Source organism: Paramisgurnus dabryanus, unplaced genomic scaffold (assembly GCF_030506205.2).
Source record: "Paramisgurnus dabryanus unplaced genomic scaffold, PD_genome_1.1 h2tg000372l_1_20213__unordered_in_group13, whole genome shotgun sequence".
Taxonomy (NCBI): domain Eukaryota; kingdom Metazoa; phylum Chordata; class Actinopteri; order Cypriniformes; family Cobitidae; genus Paramisgurnus; species Paramisgurnus dabryanus.
Genome location: NW_027394248.1, coordinates 1 through 20,213, shown reverse-complemented (window position 1 = coordinate 20,213; position 20,213 = coordinate 1). Strand labels below are relative to the sequence as shown.

The 20,213-nt window shown below is 37.2% G+C and overlaps 1 protein-coding gene across 1 annotated transcript; it reads right to left on the bottom strand.

Moving 5' to 3' along the window:
* Positions 1–8: 8 nt before the first annotated feature.
* On the bottom strand, positions 9–12,102 carry LOC135766575 (uncharacterized; the record flags this gene model as incomplete). Its single annotated transcript, XM_065275959.2, has 10 exons — positions 9,635–12,102; positions 8,916–9,060; positions 5,968–6,130; positions 4,685–4,877; positions 4,510–4,569; positions 4,040–4,156; positions 2,071–2,157; positions 1,254–1,814; positions 916–948; positions 9–764 (listed from the first exon to the last, which is right to left on the bottom strand). Coding segments are annotated over exons 1-10 (2,199 nt in total), but the record flags the coding sequence as incomplete, so codon positions are not given.
* Positions 12,103–20,213: the final 8,111 nt, after the last annotated feature.

Here is a 20,213-nt window from a genome sequence, read left to right as displayed (position 1 = left end):
AAGCCAACAGGTGTTTTTAAGGCACAAAGAGATCTTACTCTTTTTCTGCCCTGAGCTTCATCATCCTTCGGTTTAAGTGGACAGTTTTTAATGTGTTTCCATAGGCTGAGCTTGTTGTAAAGGCCTTGACAGTGAATACAGTGGATAAATTCTTTGGGGTTTTTGCACTTTTTTGGACGGTAGCAGGCAATCATCTCACCTTCCCCTTTTCTCACCACATCTGTGTTGTGGGCAAAGTTGCCCCTTTTTCTAAGAAGGTTTAACTGGACTCTTCGTTCTTTGGAACGTTTTGGGAAAGCTACAGCCTTTGCAACCTCTACTTCATTGCGATGTACAAACTCAAGGTGTCTTGCCATTTTTGCATATGGCTTAGAGCAATAAAGGCAATACTGTTTTTTGTTATATGACCTGCTCTTTTTTTGTGGTGATGGCATTGACTGAACCAAAGTCTTTTTGTCAGAGGAGGTTTCGGTCTCTTCAGTTTGGCATTTCATCCTTTTTGATGACATTGCTGTCATACAATTGGCAGATGAAATACCTGCCTCTTCAGCTTTCCTTTTTGAAAGGGGTGATTTAGTATGTCTTAAACGTTTGTTGGGTCTAGGATCACTACATTCAGACTTATTGTTTGATCCATCTGAACTCCTTTCAGCCTTGCTTTGTCCAGAAGCACTTCCATCTGATTCATCTGAGCTGAACTGGGGTATGTAGTCAACATCACTGTAATCCGTAACATCTGAATCACTGTAGGCACTCCCAGAATACTAAATGAGAAAAATGTTACACTTTCTTAAATCATGCAAAATTATTTCTTTAACTAAATGTTTAAAAACTTCTAGACAACTGCCAGAATCCAACTGATTTTCAACAAGAGGAACTCATTTAAGCATATAAAGTGCATGGTTAATTACAAACCTGTCTTTTTCTTGATTGCCTTAATGAGTGCATCTGGAAAAAGAAAAAACAAAACTAATGTACATAAAATTGTATATAATAATTAAATGTAAATAATAATAATTAAAAAAATAAAACACTTAAGAGTAAAAAAACAGTTATTTCAACTAGATATATTTCAAACTGTAGCTCAGCAAATAAGGCCTTAGTAGATGGCACACTTGGCACGGTTTGATAATCACAAACAGAAACGCTGTACAATACAACTGTATCATAAAATCTTTTTACACCATGACATAGATGATAATAATATTCTGTGAATTCACATTAAACCGTCTTTACTAATCTCAATTACCCACCTCCATTAAAGACAGTGTCTCAGACACCTTTGATGAGGAAATCACAGGGGTGGAAGCAGCACAGGGCAAGGGTGTAGAGGGCTGCACAGGAGAAGAGGACGATGATGTGGTCTTCACAGGTGATGAGGGCTGCACAGGAGAAGAGGACGATGATGTGGTCATCACAGGTGATGAGGGCTGCACAAAGGCAGAGGAAGATGATGTGGTCTTCACAGGTGATGAGGGCTGCACAGGAGAAGAGGACGATGATGTGGTCTTCACAGGTGATGAGGGCTGCACAGGAGAAGAGGACGATGATGTGGTCTTCACAGGTGATGAGGGCTGCACAGGAGAAGAGGACGATGATGTGGTCATCACAGGTGATGAGGGCTGCACAAAGGCAGAGGAAGATGATGTGGTCTTCACAGGTGATGAGGGCTGCACAGGAGAAGAGGACGATGATGTGGTCTTCACAGGTGATGAGGGCTGCACAGGAGAAGAGGACGATGATGTGGTCTTCACAGGTGATGAGGGCTGCACAGGAGAAGAGGACGAGGATGTGGTCTTCACAGGTGATGAGGGCTGCACAGGAGAAGGAGAAGGGTATGAGGGCAATAAGGCTTTTACAGAGGTAGACATAGCACATGGTGCCTAAGACGGTGCATTAAATGTGTATGCTATAATACTGTCTGTAACTTTAAAAGTATAATTGAAAAAAAGTTAAAAATAAAAGCAGCATGGAAACTGTTCAACGACTATTAACACTTTAAATAATAAAGTCTTAATTGACTGAGGTGCTAATCAAGTAATGTGATGATCATATCCAAATATTACTCACCATGAAATATTCTTGTGATTGCTCTATGGCAGTCTTTTTCGTTTTAATTTGTGCTCTGTTAAAGCGCTCATGGCAATCTTTGAGTTTCTGAGGATATATGAAAAGGTATTTAACTTAAAATAAAAGTAAAATGTACATAATGTTAAAAGCTGTGACACTCAAAGACATTAGGCAAAACCAATCAAAAATATAGAAAATAAAAGGTAAATATAAAATATCGCTTAATTTCAAGTGCTCTGGTTTAGATTAAAGGAATAGTCTACTCATTTTCAATATTAAACTATGTTATTACCTTTACTAAGAATTGTTGATACATTCCTCTATCATTTGAGTGTGTGCACGTAAGCGCTGGAGCGCGCTGCGACACTTCGATAGCATTTAGCTTAGCCCCATTCATTCAAATGGTACCACTCAGAGATAAAGTTATATATAGTAGTTATAAGAGCAAGTTTGGTGGTACAAAATAAAACGTAGCGCTTTTCTAAGCGGATTTAATAGAGGAATATTGTATGGCGGAAGAGCACTTTTGGGAGTACTTCGACTCGCCTGAAAAATGCGCTCCCCTTCTCCCTCTCATAATGGGAGAGGGAGAGTGTTACTGCGCCGAGTTGAAGTACTCCCAAAAGTGCTCTTCCGCCATACAATATAGTTACTCTATTAAATCCGCTTAGAAAAGCGCTACGTTTTATTTTGTACCACCAAACTTGGTCTTATAACTACTCGTCTTAAATAGGAAAAACGTTGATGTGTTTGGTCACTTCTAACTTTATCTCTGATTGGTACCATTGAATGAATGGGGCTAAGCTAAATGCTATCGAAGTGTCGCAGCGCGCTCCAGCGCTTACGTGCACGCACACAGATGATAAAGGGATGTATCAACAATTCTTAGTTAAGGTAATAACAGTTTAATATTGAAAATGAGTAGATTATTCCTTTAAGAGTCTTCCATAAATCTGTTAGAAAAGATATAGCACATAAAGTAAGAAGAGTCTATGGGCCAGATTTACTAACAGCTTGTGCCAGCTCAAACCATCATTTTGTTAAATAACGACTGTTGTGATTTACTAAAGACTTGAATGTCTTTAAAACACAAAATCGATTGTGGGACCATTGTCATGTTTGAATAGAAAAGAGCTCTGCCCGAACTGCTGCTATAAAATTAAACGCACACAATTTTGGAAAATATCATTATATGCTGTAGCATTAAAGGAACACGCCCACATTTTGGGAATTTAGCTTATTCACCGTATCCCCCAGAGTTAGATAAGTGCATAAATACCTTTTTCATCTTCGTGCGTGCCATAACTTTGTTGGACGCAGCCCCCGCTAGCTTAGTTTAGCACAAAGACTGGAAGTAAATGGCTCCAGCTAGCATACTACAAGTGACAAAATAATGCCAACATTTTCCTATTTATATGTTTAAATAGGAACATGGGCGGAGTGACTCTGAGGGAACTCTCTGCTCCTCACCACTAGATTTCTGTGAGCAAATCACTCAAGTAGCAGTGCTTTGTCTTCTGAGAATATAGTTACCAGTATGTAAATGATTAAAAGATGGCTGTGTCTCATATGACCAAGTTATTTGTACACGGTGTGACTATACAAATCACAACATATAAATAGGAAAATGTTCGCATTATTTTGTACCTTATTGGGAGCAGTATGCTAGCCGGAGCCATTTACTTCCAGTCTTTGTGCTAAGCTAAGCTAGCGGGGGTGCGTCAGACAGAGTTAGGGCAAGCGCGGGGATGAAAAAGGTATGTATGGACTTATCTAACTCTGGGGAATACAGTGAATAAGCTAAATTCCCAAAATGTGGGCATGTTCCTTTAAGATTTGTGCTCACAGAAATGAGTAGTTAAATATGTTCACTAGAATTTGCCGTCCCATACTTTTGTCCATATAGTGTTACTAGTTATCTGATGAAGTAAACAGCCTAAGATACTTTCTGCATGTATAGAATGGTTACCATTTTATCCTCTGATGTTCTTGCTTTGCCTGACTGTTGTGGCTCAACTTGCTTATGTGGTTCATTGATGTACACCTTATACAGGGCAGATGAGGAAACAGGAGGAGCCTGATGGAACTGAAAGTCAGAAAAGAAGAGTTAGGGGGTAAATTTTGTACTGTATTTGCTAAGCTTTTGTATGGTTTTGTTTTATACTGTGATGTATAAAAGACAGTGAGATGCAGTAATATAAGGTACACGTTCATCTGTCCTAAAGTAACTTTAGCTGAACCTACTTTTTAAATCTGTCAGTATTCCTCCGTTTAAAAAAAACAAACAAGAATAAGTTTACTAAAAAAATGCACGATTTAGAAGTTGTGGCATTGTTTCACAGAGGATTAAATGCTTGTCCAATATGTCAAAAACCTCTCAAATTGCTAGTTTCCCACATGACTGTATAGAACCCGAATATAGGTGTTTTGTGTACTTACCAATTTCTGCAAATCCAAACTGCTGACTGGACTTTTATCACTGGATTCTGTTGATGATACCTAAATGAAAGATTTGAGAAATATGAGAACACAATCATATGGTATCAAATCAGCATAAGAGAAAAATGTCATCATGAAATATTGTTAAAGATTCTTAGGATATACTTGACAGTACCTTAGCTCGCCAAGGCCAATCTGAATCTCCATAACTGTAAGTGATTTCTTCTCCTGGTTGAATATCTCGTACAGCAAAAAGACACAGATGAGGTTTTTTGTTCACTTCAACAGTTCTTATTTTGCATGTAGGATTTCTGTGCTCATCATTTACAAGTCTTCCCAAGGACCCATCTTCCTTGGATGCATCCATGCTATAAATACATAAAAATACCACCAAGCATAAGAGACTGATTTGTAATCTTGTACAGCAGTTGTTTCCTTTATGCCTGTACCTCGTAAGAGTAACTTCTGTAAACATATCTTAACAACTACATGAAATCAAAATGAGTTTTTTGGGCTTTAAGGCATTTTACATCAGTGGGTCTGGTTATATGGTCTGCTCTACACATTTTGGGGCAGATTCCTGAACAGGGCTAAAGTCTATTCCCAGACTTAAATACAAGTTTGAATTGTCTGAACAGAAAACAGCTTGCACCGAGATATCTTAGAGAGCGCCTTTTTCATTGCTAAAAACAATATTATTTTGTGTATTTGGTATAATATAATGTGTTCATGTGGTTTATGGTTAAAAAACACATTATTTTAAACATAAGGTTTATTTTTGTATTTCCAGATTTCACTCTCTTCCTGAAACGCACGGATTTGAAGAGCTGTGTGCCTAATTGATCAACTAATCTGTATGTTGTGATTGGTCTGATTAGCTCTGTCAGCTGGAAACGTGAGACTTCTTACCATGATTGAAAGATTCAGTTACTAACAGGAGTTAACTTACAGGCTGAGTTCGAAGCAGGATGAATTATGATAATTTCTACATCACCAATCCCAGGAAGTAAACCTTTTGCCTACAATCCGTGTGTTTGTTGTAATCCAAGAAAAGAGATTTACGTTGGAGACGATAACTCGCGTCATGGTTTACTTTGGGGTTTGTAACTTTTGCATATTGTTAACATGAACTAATACACACTTACACACCAAAGGAAATTTAAAAACAATAGGTGCTCTTTAACATATCAGTGCCACTGTTTTTATCACAAGATGCACAGCAATGTTTTTTTTTTGTAAAATGTCCTAATATTACTAAGCCCTAGTCCTGGATTAATCTAAACCCTGTATGGTAAACTGCCCCTTTGTGTCTGCTTTTTTACACACAATAAAAATCATCAGCTGGGTACTGAGTGCGTCATACCAAATGTGCAGAGACGAGGATAACCAGGACCCAGGAGTTTTGGTGAACTAACCCTTAACCGCCCTATTACTTCAAGACAATAACTCTATACTCACCACCAATTTTTGCCATGCCACTGAAAATCAAACAAGAATGTGTTCTCAACGTCATTGTAGAGTTTAGATCGATCAAGGCTCTCCTCTGAAGTCAGAAGTTCACCTCTGTATTCAAGGACAAAATCACCTCTAAAAAATGCTTCAGTGGTGAAAACTCCACGTCCTAAAAAGAAAAAAATACGAGTAAGTTCTGCTGTTCCTTTAAAGTGAATTATTATTTTCATGAGCTCTTATCCAAAAACAATAATAAAAATAGCTAGATCTAAAGTTTTATCTGTGGTATCCAACAATTTTGGACATAGCCCTAGTTGGATCTTTCATTTTGTTGTTGTCGGCTGGATTAAAAGGAGCGGTGAATCAAACAATAAATTTTACCTTGATAATTTATTATATAAGAGGTCATCATACTTAAATGAACATCCTGCAAGTTTCAAAACTGAAACCGTCTGTGCTATTGAAATATAACATTTTTTTGCACCAAGCCAGGAAAATGGTCTATTCAGGAATGTGCTGAAATATGATGTCAGAGTAGAATTGAAACACCTCCCCAAACCCATATACAATGACCACTTTTGTAGCCCCGTCCACAGCTTTGCGTGACATGTGTGGGTCAGGGGTAAAGCAAACCATGCAGTGTCTCAACAATCATAAGGGGTGGCACGGTTCTTGAAAAAAATCCGAACCGTTCAGTTCGGAGCGTGTGCGTTGCACGGTTCATGGCATGCGCAATAGCCTCGTGCCCTGTATGTGACCTTGCCTCAGATGGCGTGTTTCCCTTTCGCGAAAGAAAAGTTGACTGGTGTGGAGAGTGAGTGCTGCAGGTTATGTTACATGTAGAAATGGCAAGTTGGAGAGAAAAGGAAGTCTGCCCGGAGTTGGATGACGCGCCAGTTTGGTGTGTGGAAACTTTTTATTTCATGTTCCCTACGATGACAGTGGAAAAAAACAATAGATAGAACTGCAGTCTATGGGTTGAATGTGTTCGAACAGCCACAGAAGATTGCCTTCTCTCCGCCCATTTATCAAAGCTAAGGTACTGAACGACTTTTCTGACTTCTGCCACGAAAACACAGTGAACGTGCGCTATTTTTAGCCTTTTATTGATAAAACTAAAGCGGCTGATTTCCGCGTAGTTTCATTTTGCTAGCGTGAGAAAGTTGCGCGATCTTATTTCATAAATTGCCTCTCAAAGTAATCAGGACAGAAGTGGTCAAAAGTGGACAAGAGAGACGGATTTAAATATTACAGGTGTAAACGTTATGTTTCTCTCTCCTGCACATATACTCTCTGCAGTATTTAAGCAGCCTCTCAGTAATAAATCTAAGAGCTACACTGAAGTTGGCAGTTTGATAAATGCAAGTTATCTTTGTGTGATAAAAAGGCACATAAGATGGATATACACATTCTCCTTTTTTTGCCAAATAAATGAAAAGCATGTTGAAATCATCAATGTCTTACCTCTTGCTGTATCAAAATCTCACCTGGCTTTCCTCAGAGAGGGTCTCAATAATGTGCTTAAAGTCAAATTCAGTTTGTGCATGATTACATGATATAACTTTTTTAATAAAGTATCCTAAATTATGGATAATTACTACATTAATAAGATAATACATTTCTGGAGTGTTAAAAATTAAAAGTAAAAATAACAACAAGAACCATACAGAACCGTGAACTGTGGCCAATAAACCGTGATACGAACCGAACCGAGGGTTTTGTGAACCGTGCCACCCCTAGTAAACATGTCTTTAAAGATTGCCAAATGTAACCAAAATGACTTTTGAAAACATGTTTCCTAAGAGACTTTTATTTTGACGCGGTGATCTGTTATAAGTGCCCAACAGAGTGTTCGGTTGTGGAAGAACCGTCTATGGGAAGAACACAGACGCTGTTTAACGGAGGCTTGGAACATAACATTAGGAATGCGTGGTTAAAGTTTGTTTTTGAAGAAGTTCCAGCTCGGGTGGGGAGTGTTTGTTTACTTTGTGTACCACGGATTCATTTGTAAAGAAGCCATGAGTCGGTGCTGGATTTGCAGAGAAACTGTGATTAAAAGCACCACTAATATTGCATCTGGCAGGAATGACACAACAGTATACACAGTGAGTAAAACATTTTACTTTATTTAAGTTACTACGCGTCACTACTGTTTAGTAAAAGATCGCTTGATATGTCCTGTTGTAACATCAGTGTCTAAACACGTATATTTGACTGTTTTAATTTACTAAAAACATTAAACCATTAATAAAGGTGCAACACTTAACAATATGACTGTAATATAACGATAGAAATATACAAAGTTAGTCATAAGGATTTATCAGCCGCGGTTTAGATTCTGATGCGTGCTTACTTGTGTTGTTTACGGTAATTTAGTCACGTTGAGTTTAAAGTTCTTTTATACTTTACTATACGTATTGTCATTTATGGGTATCATCTTTAGCACCCAGAATCTTTTGTAGCTCAAACATTTGTGTTCGGCTGCTATTTTTACACATCAATGTTTTTAAAACATTTCCCCACATGTAATGACAGGGATCATAGCAGTGGGCGTTTACGTCCAGGTCTTCACTGCGGGCCGCCCCTTCAAACAAACCATTATCCAGAGAGCAACTAATCCATGTTACAAAATAACCTATTATTTATTGCCTTTGATGTTTTTGAATGGAAAAACCACTTGAATCAGACAACAGTATAAAACAATAAAATCGACAGATTCATTGCCCCTTTAAGTCAGCAGGATCTATCACAAAAGTCCACGTAGAGTGCACGTGACACAATTTCCATCATGCATGCACAGACGGATTTTGAAGTAGGTAGCCCAGGCGATGTGTTGCATTTTGTCGCAATGCGCATGCATCAAAAGTTTGTATGCACATACAAATAAACTATGCTTTGCAACTTACATTTGCGTACATGAAAGAAAACGATCTATACTACAGAATTTATCTTACCTTTATATTTGCTGATAACTTGCTCATAAAGCTCAGGCTTGTCTGTTTTACAAGTAATGTGATGCTCAGCATCCTGTTGAGGTCTTTTTCGTTTTTTCTGCCTTGGTATACCCAGCATCATAGCGACTGCAGTGACATGCAATGACTGAAAATAATCAAATGAATCAATCGATTAATCAAGCATAATATTAAGGTTGCTAAAATTGTTTACCCAAATAGCAAACAAATGGTATAACATATGTATCTAACTTATGTATATGCATGCATGTATACTTTTGTAAATATACATATAGCTTAGATATACACACACATACACAACTCTAGATAACTTATACATACACAATTTAAAATCTTTAAAAGATATCTGTGGCTATTCGTGCCACTGTTTGCATGATAAGAAAATCGCATGATTGAAACTCAGATTAAACAATAAGAATTAATTACTAATTACCCAATCTATTACTGCTATTTCACATAATTTTACTAAGCACTTAGTCGTTTATGGACAACATTAATAGATCAGTAAAGTAAGTTATGTTACTCTGTAACCGAATGTTTGTTTACTGAACAATGCCAATATCGATATGGGCTACTCGGGAAGATAATATTTTTGACCACAAACCGTCAAATAAGATAAAATATTTCACAAATCGTATGTTACTCCAGCTTATCTTTCATATTTTGCACAAATATGTTATTATACATAGGACTGAACTCACCTTTCCTCCTTTAATGGGCGCGTGTAGTCTGTTTCGCGGGAAATTGGGGCTAACAGCGGTGATGTCATTATCACGTGTCTGCATTTCCGGGGAAACGAATCCACTGCTGCTGACTTGCGTAGTAAAAGTGTCGTTGATAGGAAGGCCGAAAGCATGTCACGTTGAAGTATCGCGTGAGCGATTAGAGCACGTATTGAGAAAGTTTGATCTCGCGGTACTGTGATGTCATATCTTGTTCGATCTGCGCAGCGCTGTATGAACACAGCTTAGTGTTGTTGCTGTTACGCCACAGACAAGGGGATCAGCACAGCACCTCGTGCTACTGTCCAAAACAACTGCTATTTACAGAGAGATTCCTCTAAATGTAGACAAATCCACATGGAAATTAATTGATGGAAGGTGCTTTTAAAAACATTTAATACATACAACAAAACAGCTTAATGAAAGCTCTGTTTCTTGAGAACATTTACTGCTCCACCTACAATATCTTATTGGACTGTCTTTTTTATTACCTAATAAAAATTAAACATGCAACAAAGCTTTTTTAAACAAATAAAGTAAAAAATATAATATAATAACTTTTGACCCAAATTAAACACAGCTGAAACAGCTAATCAAGGTGTTCAGGGTTGCTTGATAATTACAGACAGGTGTATGAGCAGGGTTTAAGACACCTGACCTAGGGTTTAGGAATACACAATGTGTAACTTCAGATTATGAATACCCAGGGTTATCTCTTAACCCCTGGTTAAGCACGAACAGTGTGACACGTGAAACAGATAACCCAGGATTCCGTTAACCCGGGGTTTAGAATAACCTGGTGTTAACTTTTCCAGTGTGAAAAGCATGTTTATATGTTGATAACCTCAAATGACACAAAATCTCCTGTTCATTTCTTCTGGTTGTGAAGTTAGCAGTTTGATGTGCTGCTGTGATGTGGAGCATCAGTGGCTAAAACAAGTGGGTTTCAATGTTTACATGCACAACAATATTCAAATAACAATACTGCGAAACTATGATGTAAACAGTGGTTTTTAATTACTCTTATTTGGCTAAAGTCATAATCAAAGTAAACACAAATCAAATTCATATTCATATTTTAGCTTCATTATCAAAGTGCATCATGACCTACACGCATTTCAAATACAATATGTGGGAGTTTTGTGACAGGACACATATACACACACAGTGGTCAACCGTTTGGCTGTAAACAGATGGCTTCAAGCAGAAAAGGCCCTCTAGCTAGGTTTCCAACTGTCCCGTATTAGTCGGGATGTCCGTATTTTGGGTCTCATTGATTTTGTCCTGTATGTGACCTCCCATGTCTTGTTTTTGACTGCTACGTTGATCTAAACAGTGACTGATACAACAGGCTTGCTCGACTTCATGTGGCTCCACAACAACTGAGAAGCAGATGACAACAAAATCCAACAAGAGTGATTTGAGAATTCAGACAAAGTGGACTGCTATCGAAATGCTCTCGCGGTCATTCACCTGTCTGTTCATGCGGCACCGCATGAAGTCAAACAAGTAGCAAGCAGTGCTGAACACTTGAGAATAATCTCAAACACAATCAGTATACGCTAAAGGGGGTCATATAATATGATTTCATGTTATCCTTTTATTATTTGTGCAAAGATCTTCATAATTAAAATGCTCAGTCTCAATTACAAAGAGATCACTGATCCAGACCTGCATAATAAATCGATCTTAAAGGCCCCAACCATACATTTCCAACTTTGCTTGGACATTCTCACACTTCTAATTCACATCCTGTGTGTTTTAATTAAAGTATTTGAAGTTGACTCTGCAAAACTACAGCTCACAGAATCATTGAATCTATGTTAGTTTTAGTTTGTCACATGTAAGATGAACATGAAGGGGATAACGTTTAACTACCCTTAGTGCAGGAGTCACAAGTGTTTTGTCTTATAAGGTAATGGTTCAATTTAAATACTGTGTTAAACGTACCTGCTGTACCAACAAACTGTTAATAAACCTATTGTATGTTGCCAAGGCATAAGAGTTATTATACAATTTTAATTAAGAGATTAGCTATCATTTGGACAAAATACACTGTATACACACAAAACCATGCCTGCACTGCTGCAGCAGACCACCTTTTGTCCTGTATTTGGTGAGGGTGACAAAGTTAGCAACCCTACATCTAACACATATAACAAATAATTAACTGCACTTTAAGCTTTCGTAATATTTAAAAAAATAATAATAATATACTATCACAACAACGATGAACTTTATGTTGTTCAGGAGTAACATGGGGATTTAATGATGTCTGCAATTAATGGATTTATTCTATAACATGTAAAATGGGAACATGAAGGCATTAAAAGCAACTTATGTAAACACCTTAATTTGAATACTGTATTATTTAGAATAAGGTCAGTAATTAGATTATACTGTCCATGTAAACATAATCACTGGCTGACCCTGCTAACTTTACTTCAGTGGACTGCACCTTTTAAATTAAATGATAAAGTTCTCTAAACAAACAGCTTATATGACTTTATTTCTGAATGAGAATTGTATATGTGTTGTAAAAGTCTGATGTGCTACTGTGATGTCGGTGGAAGGGTGCTTAGACATGTGAGGCCTGAAATCACTGACTGAACTGCTAACTTTACTTCAGTGGACTACACCTTTTAAATTAAATGATAAAGTTCTCTAAACAAACAGCTTATATGACTTTATTTCTGAATGAGAATTGAATATGTGTTGTAAATTCTGATGTGCTACTGTGATGTCGGGGGAAGGGTGCTTAGACATGTGAGGCCTGAAATCACTGACTGAACTGCTAACTTTACTTCAGTGGACTACACCTTTTAAATTAAATGATAAAGTTCTCTGAACAAACAGCTTATATGACTTTATTTCTGAATGAGAATTGAATATGTGTTGTAAAAGTCTGATGTGCTACTGTGATGTCGGGGGAAGGGTGCTTAGACATGTGAGGCCTGAAATCACTGACTGACAAACTCTTAACTTTACTTCAGTGGACTACACCTTTTAAATTAAATGATAAAGTTCTCTAAACAAACAGCTTATATGACTTTATTTCTGAATGAGAATTGTATATGTGTTGTAAATTCTGATGTGCTACTGTGATGTCGGGGGAAGGGTGCTTAGACATGTGAGGCCTGAAATCACTGACTGACAAACTGCTAGCTTTACTTCAGTGGACTACACCTTTTAAATTAAATGATAAAGTTCTCTAAACAAACAGCTTATATGACTTTATTTCTGAATGAGAATTGTATATGTGTTGTAAAAGTCTGATGTGCTACTGTGATGTCGGGGGAAGGGTGCTTAGACATGTGAGGCCTGAAATCACTGACTGACAAACTGCTAGCTTTACTTCAGTGGACTACACCTTTTAAATTAAATGATAAAGTTCTCTAAACAAACAGCTTATATGACTTTATTTCTGAATGAGAATTGAATATGTGTTGTAAAAGTCTGATGTGCTACTGTGATGTCGGGGGAAGGGTGCTTAGACATGTGAGGCCTGAAATCACTGACTGACAAACTGCTAGCTTTACTTCAGTGGACTACACCTTTTAAATTAAATGATAAAGTTCTCTAAACAAACAGCTTATATGACTTTATTTCTGAATGAGAATTGTATATGTGTTGTAAATTCTGATGTGCTACTGTGATGTCGGGGGAAGGGTGCTTAGACATGTGAGGCCTGAAATCACTGACTGACAAACTGCTAGCTTTACTTCAGTGGACTACACCTTTTAAATTAAATGATAAAGTTCTCTAAACAAACAGCTTATATGACTTTATTTCTGAATGAGAATTGTATATGTGTTGTAAAAGTCTGATGTGCTACTGTGATGTCGGGGGAAGGGTGCTTAGACATGTGAGGCCTGAAATCACTGACTGACAAACTGCTAGCTTTACTTCAGTGGACTACACCTTTTAAATTAAATGATAAAGTTCTCTAAACAAACAGCTTATATGACTTTATTTCTGAATGAGAATTGTATATGTGTTGTAAAGTCTGATGTGCTACTGTGATGTCGGGGGAAGGGTGCTTAGACATGTGAGGCCTGAAATCACTGACTGACAAACTCTTAACTTTACTTCAGTGGACTACACCTTTTAAATTAAATGATACAGTTCTCTAAACAAACAGCTTATATGACTTTATTTCTGAATGAGAATTGAATATGTGTTGTAAAAGTCTGATGTGCTACTGTGATGTCGGGGGAAGGGTGCTTAGACATGTGAGGCCTGAAATCACTGACTGACAAACTCTTAACTTTACTTCAGTGGACTACACCTTTTAAATTAAATGATAAAGTTCTCTAAACAAACAGCTTATATGACTTTATTTCTGAATGAGAATTGAATATGTGTTGTAAAAGTCTGATGTGCTACTGTGATGTCGGGGGAAGGGTGCTTAGACATGTGAGGCCTGAAATCACTGACTGACAAACTCTTAACTTTACTTCAGTGGACTACACCTTTTAAATTAAATGATAAAGTTCTCTAAACAAACAGCTTATATGACTTTATTTCTGAATGAGAATTGAATATGTGTTGTAAAAGTCTGATGTGCTACTGTGATGTCGGGGGAAGGGTGCTTAGACATGTGAGGCCTGAAATCACTGACTGACAAACTCTTAACTTTACTTCAGTGGACTACACCTTTTAAATTAAATGATAAAGTTCTCTAAACAAACAGCTTATATGACTTTATTTCTGAATGAGAATTGAATATGTGTTGTAAAAGTCTGATGTGCTACTGTGATGTCGGGGGAAGGGTGCTTAGACATGTGAGGCCTGAAATCACTGACTGACAAACTCTTAACTTTACTTCAGTGGACTACACCTTTTAAATTAAATGATAAAGTTCTCTAAACAAACAGCTTATATGACTTTATTTCTGAATGAGAATTGAATATGTGTTGTAAAAGTCTGATGTGCTACTGTGATGTCGGGGGAAGGGTGCTTAGACATGTGAGGCCTGAAATCACTGACTGAACTGCTAACTTTACTTCAGTGGACTACACCTTTTAAATTAAATGATACAGTTCTCTAAACAAACAGCTTATATGACTTTATTTCTGAATGAGAATTGTATATGTGTTGTAAAAGTCTGATGTGCTACTGTGATGTCGGGGGAAGGGTGCTTAGACATGTGAGGCCTGAAATCACTGACTGACAAACTGCTAGCTTTACTTCAGTGGACTACACCTTTTAAATTAAATGATAAAGTTCTCTAAACAAACAGCTTATATGACTTTATTTCTGAATGAGAATTGTATATGTGTTGTAAAGTCTGATGTGCTACTGTGATGTCGGGGGAAGGGTGCTTAGACATGTGAGGCCTGAAATCACTGACTGACAAACTCTTAACTTTACTTCAGTGGACTACACCTTTTAAATTAAATGATACAGTTCTCTAAACAAACAGCTTATATGACTTTATTTCTGAATGAGAATTGAATATGTGTTGTAAAAGTCTGATGTGCTACTGTGATGTCGGGGGAAGGGTGCTTAGACATGTGAGGCCTGAAATCACTGACTGACAAACTCTTAACTTTACTTCAGTGGACTACACCTTTTAAATTAAATGATAAAGTTCTCTAAACAAACAGCTTATATGACTTTATTTCTGAATGAGAATTGTATATGTGTTGTAAAAGTCTGATGTGCTACTGTGATGTCGGGGGAAGGGTGCTTAGACATGTGAGGCCTGAAATCACTGACTGACAAACTCTTAACTTTACTTCAGTGGACTACACCTTTTAAATTAAATGATAAAGTTCTCTAAACAAACAGCTTATATGACTTTATTTCTGAATGAGAATTGAATATGTGTTGTAAAAGTCTGATGTGCTACTGTGATGTCGGGGGAAGGGTGCTTAGACATGTGAGGCCTGAAATCACTGACTGACAAACTCTTAACTTTACTTCAGTGGACTACACCTTTTAAATTAAATGATAAAGTTCTCTAAACAAACAGCTTATATGACTTTATTTCTGAATGAGAATTGAATATGTGTTGTAAAAGTCTGATGTGCTACTGTGATGTCGGGGGAAGGGTGCTTAGACATGTGAGGCCTGAAATCACTGACTGACAAACTCTTAACTTTACTTCAGTGGACTACACCTTTTAAATTAAATGATAAAGTTCTCTAAACAAACAGCTTATATGACTTTATTTCTGAATGAGAATTGAATATGTGTTGTAAAAGTCTGATGTGCTACTGTGATGTCGGGGGAAGGGTGCTTAGACATGTGAGGCCTGAAATCACTGACTGACAAACTGCTAACTTTACTTCAGTGGACTACACCTTTTAAATTAAATGATACAGTTCTCTGAACAAACAGCTTATATGACTTTATTTCTGAATGAGAATTGTATATGTGTTGTAAAAGTCTGATGTGCTACTGTGATGTCGGGGGAAGGGTGCTTAGACATGTGAGGCCTGAAATCACTGACTGAACTGCTAACTTTACTTCAGTGGACTGCACCTTTTAAATTAAATGATAAAGTTCTCTAAACAAACAGCTTATATGACTTTATTTCTGAATGAGAATTGAATATGTGTTGTAAATTCTGATGTGCTACTGTGATGTCGGGGGAAGGGTGCTTAGACATGTGAGGCCTGAAATCACTGACTGAACTGCTAACTTTACTTCAGTGGACTACACCTTTTAAATTAAATGATAAAGTTCTCTAAACAAACAGCTTATATGACTTTATTTCTGAATGAGAATTGAATATGTGTTGTAAAAGTCTGATGTGCTACTGTGATGTCGGGGGAAGGGTGCTTAGACATGTGAGGCCTGAAATCACTGACTGAACTGCTAACTTTACTTCAGTGGACTACACCTTTTAAATTAAATGATAAAGTTCTCTAAACAAACAGCTTATATGACTTTATTTCTGAATGAGAATTGTATATGTGTTGTAAAAGTCTGATGTGCTACTGTGATGTCGGGGGAAGGGTGCTTAGACATGTGAGGCCTGAAATCACTGACTGACAAACTGCTAACTTTACTTCAGTGGACTACACCTTTTAAATTAAATGATACAGTTCTCTAAACAAACAGCTTATATGACTTTATTTCTGAATGAGAATTGAATATGTGTTGTAAAAGTCTGATGTGCTACTGTGATGTCGGGGGAAGGGTGCTTAGACATGTGAGGCCTGAAATCACTGACTGACAAACTGCTAACTTTACTTCAGTGGACTGCACCTTTTAAATTAAATGATAAAGATCTCTAAACAAACAGCTTATATGACTTTATTTCTGAATGAGAATTGTATATGTGTTGTAAAAGTCTGATGTGCTACTGTGATGTCGGGGGAAGGGTGCTTAGACATGTGAGGCCTGAAATCACTGACTGAACTGCTAACTTTACTTCAGTGGACTACACCTTTTAAATTAAATGATACAGTTCTCTAAACAAACAGCTTATATGACTTTATTTCTGAATGAGAATTGAATATGTGTTGTAAAAGTCTGATGTGCTACTGTGATGTCGGGGGAAGGGTGCTTAGACATGTGAGGCCTGAAATCACTGACTGACAAACTGCTAACTTTACTTCAGTGGACTACACCTTTTAAATTAAATGATAAAGTTCTCTAAACAAACAGCTTATATGACTTTATTTCTGAATGAGAATTGAATATGTGTTGTAAAAGTCTGATGTGCTACTGTGATGTCGGGGGAAGGGTCCTTAGACATGTGAGGCCTGAAATCACTGACTGAACTGCTAACTTTACTTCAGTGGACTACACCTTTTAAATTAAATGATAAAGTTCTCTAAACAAACAGCTTATATGACTTTATTTCTGAATGAGAATTGTATATGTGTTGTAAAAGTCTGATGTGCTACTGTGATGTCGGGGGAAGGGTGCTTAGACATGTGAGGCCTGAAATCACTGACTGACAAACTGCTAACTTTACTTCAGTGGACTGCACCTTTTAAATTAAATGATAAAGATCTCTAAACAAACAGCTTATATGACTTTATTTCTGAATGAGAATTGTATATGTGTTGTAAAAGTCTGATGTGCTACTGTGATGTCGGGGGAAGGGTGCTTAGACATGTGAGGCCTGAAATCACTGACTGACAAACTGCTAACTTTACTTCAGTGGACTGCACCTTTTAAATTAAATGATAAAGATCTCTAAACAAACAGCTTATATGACTTTATTTCTGAATGAGAATTGTATATGTGTTGTAAAAGTCTGATGTGCTACTGTGATGTCGGGGGAAGGGTGCTTAGACATGTGAGGCCTGAAATCACTGACTGACAAACTGCTAACTTTACTTCAGTGGACTGCACCTTTTAAATTAAATGATAAAGATCTCTAAACAAACAGCTTATATGACTTTATTTCTGAATGAGAATTGAATATGTGTTGTAAATTCTGATGTGCTACTGTGATGTCGGGGGAAGGGTGCTTAGACATGTGAGGCCTGAAATCACTGACTGACAAACTCTTAACTTTACTTCAGTGGACTACACCTTTTAAATTAAATGATACAGTTCTCTAAACAAACAGCTTATATGACTTTATTTCTGAATGAGAATTGTATATGTGCTGTAAAGTCTGATGTGCTACTGTGATGTCGGGGGAAGGGTGCTTAGACATGTGGTGGAAAGCATGAAATCACTGACTGAACTGCTAACTTTACTTCTTTGAATTCCAGCTATATAATTATAAAAATCATATAAACTTCATCTTGATTTGTGATTGTTTTTAGAGCTTTTAGTTAATAAACTGAAAATACACATTTAATATTCGATTCTAGAAACTGAATAAAATAATTAATGATGAAATATGGCATGAGGATTATGATTGTTTCTATGATTATATTATAAATCACTATCTGATGCCATGAGGTGTTTGCTGTGCTTACTGTGTGGAGTGGGGTTGGGCTACAGTCCGCTTAGCCATCTGAACTTAAACAGAATGGTCAGAGATCGATTTTATTCAAACTAAACATAAAGAAGGAAAAAACATTCAAACCAATCAAACTGCAACAAAAAGCACGCAATTCCTCGTGTTTTAACATATTTCCCTTACGAAAATGAACCATGGTTTTATTGTGGTAAAAGTATAAAAACCATGTTTTTTGGGGTAATGCTACTATCAGCAAAAGCATGGTTTTACTACACTAACCAATTATAGTTTTTAGTTATCAACAACCATGGTTATTTTGTAGTTACCATGGTTTACTATTTGTTTTTGTTTAACTGTAGTAAAACCATGGTTAATTTTCGTAAGGGTTGTGTCATATATATTTGATTAAATAAACAAAAAACATTGTAATGACACCTACTGCATTAAATGTAAACATACCACTTTACTTTTAGAAAGAAATGTTTCCTTTAAAGCCTAATGTCCTTCTCCCCTGTATTAAACTGTTCCTGCACCATTAATAAACAACTGTTATCGATTTTATACAGCGCTGCGCATATTGGTCCGGATATGAAATCAAACTACCGCGAGCACAGACGGTTGAGTGTGCTTTTGAATTGCTTTCGTAAAACTGTGATGTCACAAACCGATCGATCTGCGCAGCACAAACACACGTGCTGCCTGCATTACTGTACCGCGGGTCCTGTCAGTCACTGGATGAGTGAGTCGAGGGAGAGGCTGCACGGGTCATCTTTACACAGACGCGACAGAGAAACCGAGTATACGATGCAAAGTTGAGAAACACATCATAAGAGATCCTGATTCTTAATACAGGTTAGTCTGTTTTGAATTGATAGGGTTTATTTTAAACAACTGTAACTAATGTGTCCATTCTTTCATATAATATCTTCCGCAATCTCTACTGATCGCGTATTTGGCCTCTGATTGGTCAGATTATCATTATATTTAAAATGTGCAGTTCATTTAATGGCCGATTGGGGCGATATGGGGTCCTAATCTTCCTGACCTGTGATTGGTCAGAATCTCCCGAGTGTGTATCTTTCAGGAAGTGCAGTTCTCCTAGAGGGCGCTGCATTATACACAAATTAGTGGGGGGGCATACACACTTTGAGTACACAAATCATGTAAAAGTGCATTTTTGGGACAAGTGAGATTTTAAGTTAGGACACCATTTTAGGACATGCTGAATGCCATTATATAGTCAAACAAATGAGGACATCAAAAAAGTCCTAAATTGTCAAGGTGGTCCTCAGTTTACTGGTGTGTACTCTGGTGAATGTCCCCAAAAGTGACATAAGTAAGTGCACACACACACACACACACACACACACACACACACACACTCTCTCACTCTCTCATCCAATCTGCCTCTGCACTCACTTTGCATTTCAGTCACATTTCCTGCAAGTTTAATTCTTCCTAAGCAGTTTGTGGGTGCTGAGTTTCAATCAATTCCCATTATTTAGATTAATCCGCAGCTTTCCTAATTCAGTATAGCTGCGGTTGATAATTGTGGATTTAAAGCTATTCTTGAATCCACTTGAACTGGTGTATATTGCAGCTCCAGTATACTCTGCTGATCATCTTCTATGTGACTCTCCAAAAAAAAAAAAAAAAAAAAAAAAACGGGTCGAGTCTGTC